This window comes from Podarcis bocagei, assembly GCF_964188305.1.
Source record: "Podarcis bocagei genome assembly, chromosome: 2".
NCBI lineage: Eukaryota > Metazoa > Chordata > Lepidosauria > Squamata > Lacertidae > Podarcis > Podarcis bocagei.
In genome coordinates, this window is record NC_138126.1 from 100,653,846 (window position 1) to 100,668,286 (window position 14,441).

Consider the following 14,441-nt stretch of genomic DNA (forward strand, 5'->3'; position numbering starts at 1 on the left):
TGCATTACATGCCTTTTTATATAAAACTACAAAAATAGTTTTCTAAATGCATAGATTTGCTTAGTTACCAGCATTGCTATATCATCTTTCAAACTAACTTTACTACGCAACAAGCAGTATTCTAGAACAAAAGCTGGTAACAGGAAACACTTGTTTAAGCTTGTTTCTCCATTGTTTATCTTCTCAAAACAATTCCGTTTTTACAGCATTATATCATAAAGAGCATAGGACAAGAAAACAGAACTTTTACTTATTCCTCAGTTCATTTGTCTCTCTTACTGTTACACAGAGAAGGTACCTAGCAGTACTTTTTATATATTAAAAAAAAAAAGACCAGACGACAACACTAGTTTTTCTGTAGCAATGTTGGCCTGACAACAATGTATAAAATATATTAACTCAATACATATCATTAGGTGCCAGACACCAGTTGACTGAGGGAACAATTGTGATTAGTTTCCCCCACAAAACAGTTTTCCAAACTTGTGCTTGTTCATTGTATAGGCTACACATGAGACTGCTGAAGTGCTTGAGCAATCCAAGGGCCATCTTTGAGATAGCACCACTCAAGAAATATTAACCAAAGTTAAGAAAAATGCTGCATATAAAAATATTGAATAGTAAACACATCTTGGTTTAATTTTAACGAGTATAAGGTTTTTAGATACCAACTTCCTAGAAGTCTTAAACTTCAGTATGTCAACTTTGCTGCTTTAGTGTTATAGCAGGGTCTTTCCATTAGTGTTGCTGAAGCATTTCTGAAAGGAGAACTGATGCTTCTCACCAAAACCAGCTCTAGCTCTTGAAAATCCTGAAGCCTGGCAACATCTTTATCCTTGAATGAAAGACACAAATATCATTAACTGATGTGTTGCAGTAACTTTATAAAATCAGTTTAACAGGGTGATAAGATGAATTGAGATAACCAGATCAAATACATGTAAAGAACTACTTTTAAGTGTCTCCATTATGAAATAATATTCCTTGTGCCAAGTTGTTGAGTAGGAAGTCATTCCAACAAATCTACATTTATAATGCTAACTCGCTTCATTCACAGAACTGCATTAGTATGGTGGGTTGCTAGAGTAATAGCCACAGCATGACCACTTAGTCATTACCATATGTGGGAAGATATACCAGCTTTTATCTGATATAAACATCTTTGCTTGGATCTAGCATTTTTCTGAATGTGCTTGAGGAAGGTGGAGGGAGCCAAATCTTGCTGGTTCCTCTACAGCCCAGTGTAAAGTGTCTTATCACTCTGTGTAGCTCAGTTGGTTAGAGCATGGTGCTGATAACACCCTATGGGACAGCTGTGTATTCCTGCATTGCAGGAGGTTGGACTAGATGATCCTTGGGGTACCTTCCAACTATGATTCTATGGAAAGTTGGAAACTCCAACAAGCAGTGTAAAGGGCAAAGCAGGATAGGGATCAGAAACTGGAAACCAGCAAACAGCACTACTTCAGCAGTAGTGGTGTTACATAAAAGAGACATTCTGGATACAACCCCTTGTAAATCTAAAAATGTTTGGCTGTATCCAACAAAGTTGTCCCATTGGCACAGGGATTCTACTTGCACAATGAAACTACCTCTCTCTTCCCCCATGCACCCCAAAATCTGCTCTGCGGGTTCCCCTAACCCTCCAGAGCAGATTTTCAGGAGCATGGTGAGAAAAGAGGAAGTTCTGTTGCACAAAAGGCGGAGTAAAAGCCTCTGCAGGGTCAACTACACCAGCACTGAGAATGTGCTGGCAAAGCAGCACCCAGCAGGACTGAAGACAGCATCTTCTTAGAACCCTAATTAAACATTGGGGCTGGCTCCATAATCTAGGGCCTGGTTCTGGATCAGGTCAGCCCCAGAACAACCTGCGGCTGATCTAGCGCCAGATCAGATGAGGGGGAGGTTTGCACAGCCCTAATTAAAAAGAAGCACCCATTATTCTTCAAGTAGTCCCCTAAAACTCCATATCGGGGTACTCAGCCACTGGATAAATGACTGAATATGCTAAGTGCTTTGACCATTTAAAAGACATGCTGCAAGTATTATACTTTATCTTGTTTATGCTAGATTTTATGTGCAACACATTATCTGTACAACCAAGAAACAGAGAATCTCCCACCACCTCTTTTAAGTGGTACATACAGTCCAAGCAAGAAACTGCATTAAGGTTCTGTAAATTGCATATGTTATTAGAGCCAGACTCTGCATTCTGTTCCCTGCTTGAGAGCAGGCTGGCTCTGCATGTTAAAAATTCTGAAGGCTCCCATACCCAAAGGCAGAGTGACTTGGAGAGAGGTTCAGCTACACCCACAGGATTGCAGGAGCCACCGGCTGCCTTTCTCCAACAGTTGCTTATCTCTGCTTAGCAGCTACTTTGCCCTAAGGCCGAAGAACTGGGAAGGAGAAGAGGCAAATTTAGTCACTAAGGGTCAAAGAACACCTATGCTAGAGACTGCCTGCTGCCTAAAATTACTGGAAGAAACTAGCAGATAAGTTGCCTGTACAAAGCATTATCTCAGGCTACTTTTAAAATTGACCATGTTCTGTTTTGGACACAGATTTATTCTAACATCACTGGTAAGAGTGTCAACATAGGAATACTTGAAGGAAAATGATGGTCCTTACCTTTCTTATCAGTGTATTCGGTAGCTTTCTAACCTTTTCCACTTGTTCAGGATTAATGCCCAATTCATGGCAACTCACTCTGAGCAAATCTTGGTAAGTCAGTTCTTGTCTGTCCAGTTCAATTTCAATGAAGTCATTCTCTTTAGGGTTCTGAACTCTTACTTTAAGTACCAGTTCTATATGTAGAGAGGAAAGAGAATTTTGAAGTTAAATCATCGCCAAAATGCAGAGAAACGGAAATGACAGCCACAAACCCAAATATATATCCTTGGAAATATACCCTACAAATGTTAACAGATGTTTTACTAGACCACAGCCTTTATCATTTGTATTTGCTCTTCGTTTGCGCAGACTCAAGAGAATCCAGTGTAAGTCAGTAGCAGCAAACTCCCAGTGTAAAGCAGTGGGGCTCTGTCATGAACTCTGCTGTGTTGTGTGGCCACAGATTCTCAGATACATGCATAAGTAATGACTGAATAATAAAGTTGAGAAGTTTAAGGTTGAGAAGAGAACAAACACGAAGAACAACAAGCTATGGCAATGTTGCTACAGGCAACTGTAGCAAAAAAGTCTACCAGTATGCACACACATACACTGCAGACAAATAGCCCCGGTCCAATAAAATTACTCAAGGAGATCAGTAAGTGTAGAGTACAATGAAGAAGCAAGTGGAGTGGAGGGCTGTGACAGCTGTATAAAGCTATTAAGGGACTAAAGATGGAAAAGTGATTCACAGGCTACTGCCACAAAGAGATGAGCTCTTCAGCTGTCCACCTTGTCTTCTTACCCATCTCATTCTCTTGCTTAGTAGTGGCTGCTGGGTCTTCACACTGATATTTCCAGCATCTGATTAGTGCCAAGTGTACTTTAAACAAAATATCTGCATCTGCAGATTTAATGAAACCCTAAGGTTAATGATTCTCTACACTTAAGCAATTAAATGTGAAAGCTGATCAGTTTTTTCATGCATAGAGGATAGGCGTGATTTAGTTTTATGGTTGAAGCTAAGTAGGTGGAAGACGGCCTAGGCTCCACGTATAAGTTGCTCTGGGCTCAGAAGAAGAGCAGGGGACAAATGAAACATCATAAATAATGCCTCAATCCTAATTTTATATGTGCTAGAGTTAACCATCAAAAGCAGATTAACATACTGCTTTGAAATGTTACATTCCAACAATTAAGCCAGTGCAAGTCTGATTCTTGACACCTGCAAACCAATCTGAAGTCTGGGCACATGTTTTTCAGTAGCAGTTGTGTAGTTTGGAAGAGCTGCCCATTTCCTTCATTGCAATGTCACCGTTTCCTTCAACCCATTGCACTCCAACCAACAATTCTGCTATTATTCCAGGAAGATTTCCAAATAACAGATACAACAACTACTTCCTCAAAAGTTCATTTCCCTCGTGAACATCTGTGACAACCTATGGTCATATTACACAGAAGCATGACGACACAAAATTGATCCCGGTCATGTGGCAATTAAGAGAAAATGCCCTATCTTGACAAAGCTCTACCAACTCTTTAAGGAAAGAAAAAGAAGAAAAGGTTCTTAAAGCAGTTATGAAGCACTAAAGGTAGTTACTGTCTACTGGAGACACATGCACTGTCTCCAGCTATGCAGTAAAAGCATTACAATGGAAAAATACTCTTCAGTACCTTGCATATTATATGAAAAAGTTCCTGTGAGAAGCAGCGGCTGTAAGGGTGGTGCAGTGCCCATACAGCAGCCATTTGCTTGCTGAGGTACATGTTGTCTAGGTACAGTTGAGGTCAAGAGAGCTCTGTTGTGAGATGTAGATGAGGGATAAACAGGGCAGCTCTGGACTCGAGGCATTGTGCATTCTGATACTCCTGCGCTGATGGGCGAAGGAAGCTCCCCTTCGTGCAGGTCTTCAGAAAGTTCAGTTTCAGCGTGCAAGGAAATGGGTGTGCAAGTATTTTCAAGCTGAGTGGCTGATAAACAAGGGCTAGGTTCACTCTCAGATAAATAAGAGACGGCAGTGCTGTTGTCCTCAGGTGGTGCTAAGAGATGAGGGGCATTGTCCTTTTCTTGATAGTCAACACAAGGGAATGACGGGTTTGTCAGAGAGTCTCCAGCATTTGGCAGCTTTAAGTCATTCACTTCTTGGTTGTCACATTCTTCCACTTCAACGGGGGCGGGGTAGGAAGGAAAAATAGAATCTTTTAATAATTTAATCCATTTTAAATAATGGCAAGCAGAATTCTAATGCCACCCAGAACATCTGCCAAATACATATATTTAAAATCATAAACGGCTAGTTTTTAGCTAAAAGAAAGTAAACTTATTTCAGAGTAGAATTAAGTATGGCAAAAAAAATATAGAATCAATCCAGAGAGTTGGATTAGCAAATCTTTGGTTCATGGAAGAAACATTCTGCAGAAATTTTATTTACTTATTGGAATTGGTAAGTGAAAAGATGTGTGCACACACACACAGGCCAAAGCTGCATTGCTGAAGAAACACTCTTTAATCTGTAACCCAGCTTTAATTTGATGTTCTGGGGGGCTATACTTTTCTGGAGTGAATTGGAGAAGGAACATTTTTAGGTTCCCAGTGTACTCTGCTTGACCATCTGTCCAAATTCCTAGAAGCCACTGTGACCAAAGGAATGGAGTCTAAGTATTACAGAATCTGACTGGCACAACAGCTCTCTCATTTAATTGAACAGCTTGTGCAAAACAATTTAAAATTATTCTGGTCCTATGTACAGTTACTCAGAAAGAAGTCCAAAAAAGGGCAAGGGGATTACTCCAAACTCCTATATCAGCCAGCTCCCCAATTACAGTCAGGTCAGTAAACTCTGGTCATAATTCTACCTTTGTTTTAGATGAGGCAAGCAGTAAGGAGCAAAGCTTTCACTGCCATAGCTTTCAGGCTTTGGGATGCCCTGCCTAAGGTACAGAGCAAGTCTTCGTTGTTGCTGGGATTTCCCAGAGGATGAAAAACTTGTTTTGTTCCCTGACTTTTAGCTGATGTGACTAGTTCTGTTTTACATTTAAAGCTGTTTAATTTCTGTGACATTAAAATTGTTGTTAACATCTTTAAGCCTCATAGGAAAACGGCCTATAAAAGCTTAAAACAAATAAAATTAAAACGGCAGCCTCAGTTTCTCTAGCCCACAAACAGCCTCACACAATATTCTGCCTGTAACTATAGTAGCGGTTCTCACACTGTGTTCCTAGGAAGTCTTGTCTTCCTTGGGAGCTTATCAGGGACTGATGAAAAGATCAGAGATGGCAGATAACTTGTCTGAAAAATGCAGTGCATCTAATACATTACATTAGTTCATAGTATATTTTTGGAAAGACAAATTCAGTATGTCGAGTATACCTCCCAGAAGCTTTCTGATTTCTTTCTTTGAAGTCAAATGTGCTGCCAGCTCTCCATTAACTGTGAAAATCTCCTTATCAGCTCGAGAATCCAGCAGGTAAGAAACCACTTGGGTATGATTCCGCTTGCAAGCCCAGTGCAAACATGTCCTGTAAAAGTTAAACATATTTGTTAGCAAGCATTTGTAAAGTTATTATTCTGAAAGTCACTGTTTTGTGTCATTAAATGTCTGCATGATGTGTACCATCAGAGCTGTTAAAAAAATGCTCAAATTTGTCAGAGATGAAACAATTACACCTTGTCTATTGATCCAGACAAAGTTAGTTGTACTTATTTTCCACTGACCTCAATATAATTCAAGTCATGACCGATTTCTTCCATTGATTACAGTGGGACCTAAGTTCAACTAAAACCTAGTCTGAATCCAATCTAATATGTTACTACTATGCAAGAATGAAAGCTTTGTGACCAGGCTGAGGTTTATTTTCTGTTGTAAATCAACAGGCCCAATTTAACTGTGCAGTCAAAGCTTGCTTATTGAGCTAGCATTCAACACTATAAGCTGGAGAGGGAAAGAATAATGTTTAAGCTAAATGACAGTTAATGTTTAAGCTAACTGATGCTCATAAAGGTACAGTTGTCCTTGATGCACATGCATACTTCTTTTGTTTCATTGGTTTCATTTCCACATCACAGGAAAAGCAACCAGAAGGGTTTGCACCCATGGCACTCGCTCAAAATCCCAAGGCCCAGAAGTATTGTCTGTTTTCAGTATCAAATTCAACCCCAATATCTCTCAAACTGGGTCAATTTTGCATGACCCTTTGCAAACAATAAAGCAGGCACAAGAGTATTGCAGCCAAGAAGATGGCTACATGCCTAAAGGCAGTAGCAGCCAGTGGAGTGGATGGCATTGTGCAGGCGCAGCAGTGGAGCCAATGCAACCCTCCCAACACTTTGCCCCTTCATTCTCGGTTACTGGTAGTGATCACCATGTTGAGAAGCCAGAAGAGGAACACACCCCGCACTCTGCCCCTATCGGGCTCTGCTAAATATCACACACACGTTCTCTCCCTTTGTAGCGGAACAAATATTAGCCATATGTACTATATGCTACCATCTCATGCCTGGGTGTTACTGCAGCAGTACAATCTCCAGTCCTGAGCTGAACATTGGGAGGGAGGGGGCAGGAAGACTGCTGCCTGCCAACTTGACAATGATCTTACTAAACTTATAAAGCAAATGAATTATACAGCACCAATTAACTGCATTGGAAGGGCATTTTCTAAGCCATATTCACAATTCTAATATTGCAGTGACGGTCATAATTATAAGACTAATATGTTGCCAGACCACAAGCCCTGAATATGAGTGCACTGAAGGACCCAAGTTGCAATTTTAATGAAAGACCCACTCATGGCAACAGTATAGGATTCAGAGAGCAAAACAAAGGCATGCAAGCTACTTCAATGACCAAATTACTGTAAAAAGCTACTGCCTTCAATCACACAGTCTGAAAAATCTGAAACCCCACACTTTTGAGCCTACTCTGCTTGCACTCACACAATCATATAGAGGTAATCATGAAGACACACGTCACATAAATCCTGGTGCTCACTGGATGTGATTTAATAGGAGAGGAACTGTAGCTCAGGGGTAAATGGTATACTTTGCATGCAGAAAGTCTCAAATTCATAGGAACAGAAGAGCCCTGTTGAATCAGACCAAAAGCCCACCTAGTCCGAGATCCTGTTCCCAGACTGGCCAGACAGAAACCTATGAGAAGCCCACATGAGCATAACAGCACTTTGCCCATTTGTGTTCCCCAGCAACGGCGTTCATACTGCCTTCAGTACTGGAGACAGTACAGAGCCATCATGACTAGCATCTGATAGCTTTATCCTCCATGAATTTGTCTAACCCCCTTTTGAAGTCATCCGAGTTGGCAATCATCACTACATCCTGTGGCAGCAAATTCTACTATGCTTAACTATGTACTGTGTCTGTTCTGTTCAATTCTTTGCTTAGGCAGAGGTGTCCAAGACTCTACTCCAACTGGCAGTGGCTCTCTCGACAATATTGGACTAGATCCAACGGTAGCTCTTTGTATATTGTTGGGCTGTGAGAGCCAGCGTGGTGTAGTGGTTAAGAGCAGTAGTCATGTAATCTGGGGAACCGGGTTCGCGTCTCCGCTCCTCCACATGCAGCTGCTGGGTGACCTTGGGCCAGTCACACTTCTTTGAAGTCTCTCAGCCCCACTCACCTCACAGAGTGTTTGTTGTGGGGGAGGAAGGGAAAGGAGAATGTTAGCCGCTTTGAGACTCCTTAAAGGGAGTGAAAGGCGGGATATCAAATCCAAACTCTTCTGCTGTAACTCTCATCAATCCCAGCCAGCAGGGCCAAAAGGCAGGGACAGCAGGAGCTGTAGTCCAACAACATCTGGAGAACCACAGATTAGACATACTGGGGCTGTATAGCCCAGTCCTCTGCCTCTTGCGTAAAGCTGCTTCATGTGCAAGGTTTTCTGAGAACATCTGTCATGTGTTCAGATTTGGGGAGTTTTAATGGGAACAGTACAGGCACTCTCCCTACAAGGGCGTCCACAGACTCATTCCTATGCAACAGGGGTTCCCATTTGCTCAAAGCCTGTAAGAATTCTCCCATACAAGAATTTGCATTAGAAAATAATAGAAGCTGTGCTTGATCCTTTGGGGAGAACACGGGATTTTGTCATCTGCTTTCTGTTCTCTGTGACCTGAATATCACAATGGCTAAGAGCCAAACTGCACAACTACATGTTATGCAGGGGATTTTCGACTAATAATTCAAGTGCGTGTGTGTCTGGATCAGAACAGTGGCACTGGGCAAGAATTTTACTTGAACCTCTCCCCTCACACCAATTCCCCAAGCTAATAAACCCCTTGTCCCTCAGGGGACGAGCACGGCTGCTCTGATCAAATTAACTCCTCCCTCGCAATCACAATGGCTCATCCTAGAAGTGAAAATCAATGTGCTGGAAGATTCATCACAGTTCTCCTGAGTAAACTGAAGGCTGGCTCTCAGAGTGAGAGCTCGGGAGTCTCCAAATCTGAGCCCCACCAACATTTATCTCATTTTGAGCAGCACTTAGTCATAGGTTCCCTATAAATAATAAATATTATCAAATGTCTGTAATTATGAGAAAATAGTGATCCTGACCTGCCTTGTAGGGCTAAATCAGCTTGAACAGGAGAACACACACACACACCTGGATGTTATTAGGAAAGGTGATGGCTGGCAAATGTGTGATTTGTTCATACTGGCTCTATTTTTTCCAGGAGTCTCTAGAACCAAAGCCTGAAAGGAATTTCTGCTTAGAACAGTGGCGTAGCGTGGGGGGTGCCGGCCGCACCAGGCGCAACATCGGGGGAGGGGGGCGCGCTCGCACTCGCAGCTCTCTGCCCCTACCTGGCTCACTCACTCTAGGGGGCGCAAATTACTTGCCTTGCCCCGGGTGCTGACAACCCACGCTACGCCACTGGCTTAGAATTTCATAACCAGGCAGCCCACTAATCAGGATGAAGCCTTGACATCTGACCCATCTATTCTTGTCAGATGCTGGTGAGATTTTGCCCACCCCCGTGGGGAGCATTTCTGTAACTTGCCTTTAAGATGAACTCCCAGTAAACACGCATTTCAGAGGCAGAGGGGGGCCAAGGGGAACACACAGGGGGAAAAGATGCTCTTGGACACGGGCACAGAGGGTACACATTCGCTGAAGTTGCATTTGCGTGTAACGTGTTGCTGGCGGTTGCCTCACCATATATAGCCTCGAAAGGGGTGGAAGGAAGTGTATTAGCGACGACGACTGCTGCCCTACTGCTAACCGCGGGAATGAGGAGTACAGCGCGGAGGGGCTGGGGGAGGAGAGAAAAGCAGAGGCGTCTTACCAGCCATTGATCTCATTCTGGGCATTCACCTCCACCCCCTTGTCGAGCAGCGTCTGCACCTCCTCTAGGTCGCCTAGGGCAGCAGCTTCCCTGAGCCTCTCCTCCAGCTCCAGGTGGCTGCTCATCCTCTCTCTGCCCCCCCTTCCCCTTCCTGGGGGGCTGACCCAGAAGTGCCCCTTGCACCCCCCCCCCTTGCAGGGATCTCTCGCTCCGGGAGCGGGAATTCCTCCTCCTCCTGCTGCTGCTGCCGCCGCTAGAGCAGCTCCTCCTTGCCCAGCTCCCTCTCGTCTGCGGGACTCTATTCTCAGTGACACACCAGGCAGAAGCCTCTGGTTCCTACGTGCCCAAGCAGAGCTGGGCCGGTCGAAAGGTGGGCTGGGGAAAGAGCGGGGAGAAATCCCTCCGAAGGTGTCAGGGGGCCTGTTCGCATCGCACCCGCAGGCGAGGGATTCAGGAGCGAGCAGGGAGGGCAGCCGCCTCTTAGAACGCGCTCGGATTAGTGATGCTGAGCCCCGTTCCCCTGGCAACGAAGGAATTCTGAGAGGTGATGTGTACCATGAGGAGCCTCAGCCGCGGCCAGAGCCCAAATGCTTCTAACAGCAGCAACAAATTGCAACACAGGGGTTGGAACAATGTGCAGGAGCTCCTCTTGAAGTGGCTTTCTAAGGTTGTTTCTGAAGGCTTGTGCAGAATCTTGCCATAGCCAACTGATTTTAATTATCCTGGGTTTTGTTGTTGTTGTTGTTATAATAATAATAATATAATAAAATTTTATTTATATCCCGCCCTCCCCAGCCGAAGCCGGGCTCAGAGCGGCTAACAACAATAAAAGTAACACAATTTACATAAAATTGTTTTTTAAAGGGCAATGAGTGGGTAAAAAAGCATTTCTAAGGAAAACAATTCCTCACAAACCACTTGCTGAAAGCAGGAGATGAACGTGTCACATGCCAGTGACCTGCCTCCTTATTTACACACTTGGAAGAGAAACCTGGGGCCACGATTTGGACCACGATTCAGTGAGCCTTGCCACACTTAAGAATTGTAGAATTGTGGAGTTGGAAGGGACACCCCCCACAAGGGTTATATCTAGTCCAACCCCCTGCAATGCAGGAATCTTAAACAGACCACTGATTTAAATCCGATTTATATCCAACTGTATATGCTTAAGACTGCATCCCTAAGGAACCTAATTGTACAAATTGTAGCAGTGCATTTCAACCCTAATACATGTTTACGTGGAAGCAAGTCTCACTGTCTGATGGGAGTACTTTTGCACAGGGATTGCAGGTTTGGACAATAATATGAAGACGTCAGTGAATCTCTGGAAAAAAGGACACTCATTAACTTCAGTGAGTCGGAAAACATTCCATAATATACAACAATATAAAATAACAGACATATAAAAGTCCAGCAACCAAACAAACACACACGAGGGTGTAGAAGACAATTGTGAAGGTTTTTCCACTTCAAACGACGAAACAAAAATGGTTGAATGTTTTGGAAAATGTGAGCAGCAAAAAATAAAACAAAACCCAGAAGCGGTCAGAAACTGCATTATTGAATTGATTTAGTTAATTTGCCATTGGCAGGAAATGGAATGGAAGGGGATGAGATGAATGTTGCTTCTAAATTACAGCTATGTTAAATCCTGGATTTCTCCACTGTTTTCTATGGCCAGCTCTCCAACCTGGGGTCAAACAAAAAGTTCTAAAGGAATCAGAAGTTTGTCAAATTGTCTGAGCCTATTAGTTTAGGCTATAGGCAAAAGCAGTTAAGGCATGGAAGACCAATTGGGCTGGAGTGGGGAACAGAAGTGGGGGTTTTCCTTCTTTTCTCATTTGTGAATAACAGTTGAATCTTTTCTCTGCTCACACACAGAGAACGAGAACAATGCCATATTTATTTCTAGTTTGTGTTATGTATGGTTTGTCTTTAAAACAAGGGCTACCTTTGAAGGTGACCCGGAAACTGCAATTAATCCAGAATGTGGCAGCTAGACTGGTGACTGGGAGTGACCACCTGGACGACATAACACCGGTTCTGAGAGATCTGCATTGGCTCCCAGTACGTTTCCGAGCACAATTCAAAGTGTTGGTGCTGACCTTTAAAGCCCTAAACGGCCTCGGTCCTGTATACCTGAAGGAGCATCTCCACCCCCATCATTCTGCCCGGACACTGAGATCCAGCGCCGAGGGCCTTCTGGCAGTTCCCTCATTGTGAGAAGTGAGGTTACAGGTAACCAGACAGAGGGCCTTCTCGGTAGTGGCGCCCGCCCTGTGGAACACCCTCCCTTCAGATGTGAAGGAAATAAGCAGCTATCCTATCTTTAAAAGACATCTGAAGGCAGCCCTGTTCAGGGAAGTTTTTAATATTTAACGCTGTTCTGTTTTTAACACTTGATTGGGAGCCGGCCAGAGTGGCTGGGGAAGCTCAGCCAGATGGGCGGGGTATAAATAATAAATTATTATTATTATTATTATAACAAAATAGAGTTTAAAGGGAGGAATGGAAGGCTGGCTGAGAGCAGTTAAGACATGGAATGCTGAGAGTGAAAGGAAAATGAGGGGACAGAGGAAGAGAGGAAAATGGCCTGTTCACACCCCTAACACCTTCCAGTTAGTTCCTGGAAGTGGGGGTTAGGGTTGTGTGAGGATGTGTGACATGGATTTTTCTTTTTTAAAAATCTGCAATTTCTGTTCCAAATGGGAACATTTTACAAGAAAAAGAAAGGAAACTTCTCTTTCCCAGCCAGTCCCCACTACCACGACACAACTACTGTATATAGCAAATAACATACTCCGATTTGTGACTGGCCAGTTTCAAAGCCGAACCTTCTATCTCTTTGGTAAGGTATTTATGTAACCTAGAACAGCAGGTAAAGGGCAGGGAAGTATCCTTTCTCCCGCCTGACCCCAGGCCCAGGACTAAACAAAAACAGTCCCAGGCTAGCTTAGGGGGTGCAGATACCCTGCAACAATTTTCTTAGGTAACACAGAATACAGATACATAATGATAATATACTTTCTGGATTAAACAGTGATGAAGTAGCCTTTCCCAGCACTTTGGAAGGAGCAATGCCACTTTTAGAATAAGCCTTCACTGAATAATAATAGCGAGATGCCGTCAATCTGCACGCAATCTCTGTAGGTCAAGGTTCTGTATGTGGTGCTAACATTGCTCTGTAATGTGCAACGAACAGTGGTGGTGCTTTAAAAATAACTGAAACTACAACAGAGTAGTGATGCTGTCATTCTAGGTGAGGTATGTGTGAAAAAAATGCTTGTTTTCCAAAGCTATATGAAGGGATTGCAATGTGCAAGTCTCCCTCTCTCTCGAGCCACTAGAGGTCACAAGAGAACAATGAAAAAAGATTTCAAACCACTCATCTTGCTATTTCACCAAAAGCTGCTTTTTTACAGTTATTTACATAAGTGTTTTGGGTGGGGGTGCACTCCTAAACAGTTTATAAATGTATTGTATGACCTGTTGTAATATGATGGTGCAAACTTATTAGTTCAAATCCTGTTCAATTATTTTAAGATATCAGACTGTTTAATATTTGAGGAGAGCAGTATTTTTAGTGGTTGATGATGAATTATTGAGATTCTTTCTTAAAGGCGCATCTTCCTTGTTTGTATCTTTCAAGTTTTGAACATAATTTTTTTTAAAAATTGCAATGCCTTATATTTTAAAATCATATTTATATCTCATCAGGAGTCAAGATGTTGGTGTATGGATAGGGTTGCATTAGGCCTCCTCCTGTGACCTTACCTGCAACTTGACCTGAGACACTAAAAATCAGAAGGTGGAACTTCCCTGCCACCCATCTCTGTACCAGGAAAACACCTGGCGATAATGAAATGAAAGGCCCATAAAAATGTGGCCAACTGAATATATCTGATCTCGTCCAGCAACAAAATATTGATGAGGATTTCTAATTTTGCTCCCAGATCCATTTTGAAAACCTGAACGTAAAAAGTGCTCACCATTTTTATTTAAAGTATTTAAGTACTCAAATTGTTGTTGTTTTTTAATCCTAGGGGTGCTAGACTATTGTATTATGAATCTTTATCCATCTCCACCAGCATATTTTGGGCCTTCATCACAGACTTGTGATCCTTCATGTCTTGTTGTTGTTTTCCATTCTCATCTGTGTTTATGCTGCTTTTAAATAAAAACAGACAGCAATTACTCCCAGAGTAACTATTCTGATCTGATAATATGTTCCCTTTTTGATGTTGGTCACAACATTATGTCAGCTGACTGGGAATGGTTATGGAACACCGGTATCAAATTTACGGCATGTAATGCCTTAAAGGAAAACATTATGAAAATGGTTTACAGGTGGTACATGACCCCAGTCAAGCTGGCAAAAATTTATCATTTGCCCGATAACAAATGCTGGAAATGTAATGAGACTGAAGGTACTTTCTACCACCTTTGGTGGACATGCCCGAAAATTAAGGCTTTCTGGGAAATGATCTATAATGAAATGAAAAAGGTACTTAAATGTACTTTTCCTAAAAAAC

At 42.7% G+C, this 14,441-nt stretch overlaps 1 protein-coding gene across 2 annotated transcripts in view; it reads right to left on the minus strand.

The window, feature by feature from the left end:
* Window positions 1-613: 613 nt before the first annotated feature.
* The window catches only part of LOC308581872 (ankyrin repeat domain-containing protein 40-like), an 83,179-nt gene continuing 69,351 nt past the window's right edge, over window positions 614-14,441 (minus strand). Inside the window, exons 1-5 of one of the 2 annotated variants that reach the window (XM_081184648.1) lie at window positions 9,910-10,416; window positions 5,981-6,129; window positions 4,285-4,773; window positions 2,629-2,804; window positions 614-835 (exon numbers count right to left, since the gene is read on the minus strand). In XM_081184648.1, coding sequence (XP_081040774.1) covers window positions 692-835; window positions 2,629-2,804; window positions 4,285-4,773; window positions 5,981-6,129; window positions 9,910-10,034 — 1,083 coding nt within the window. In that variant the 5' untranslated portion in view covers window positions 10,035-10,416 and the 3' untranslated portion in view covers window positions 614-691. Of the gene's footprint in view, window positions 836-2,628; window positions 2,805-4,284; window positions 4,774-5,980; window positions 6,130-9,909; window positions 10,417-14,441 lie in introns of those variants that run through there. The other variant, XM_081184649.1, reaches the window with a different exon arrangement.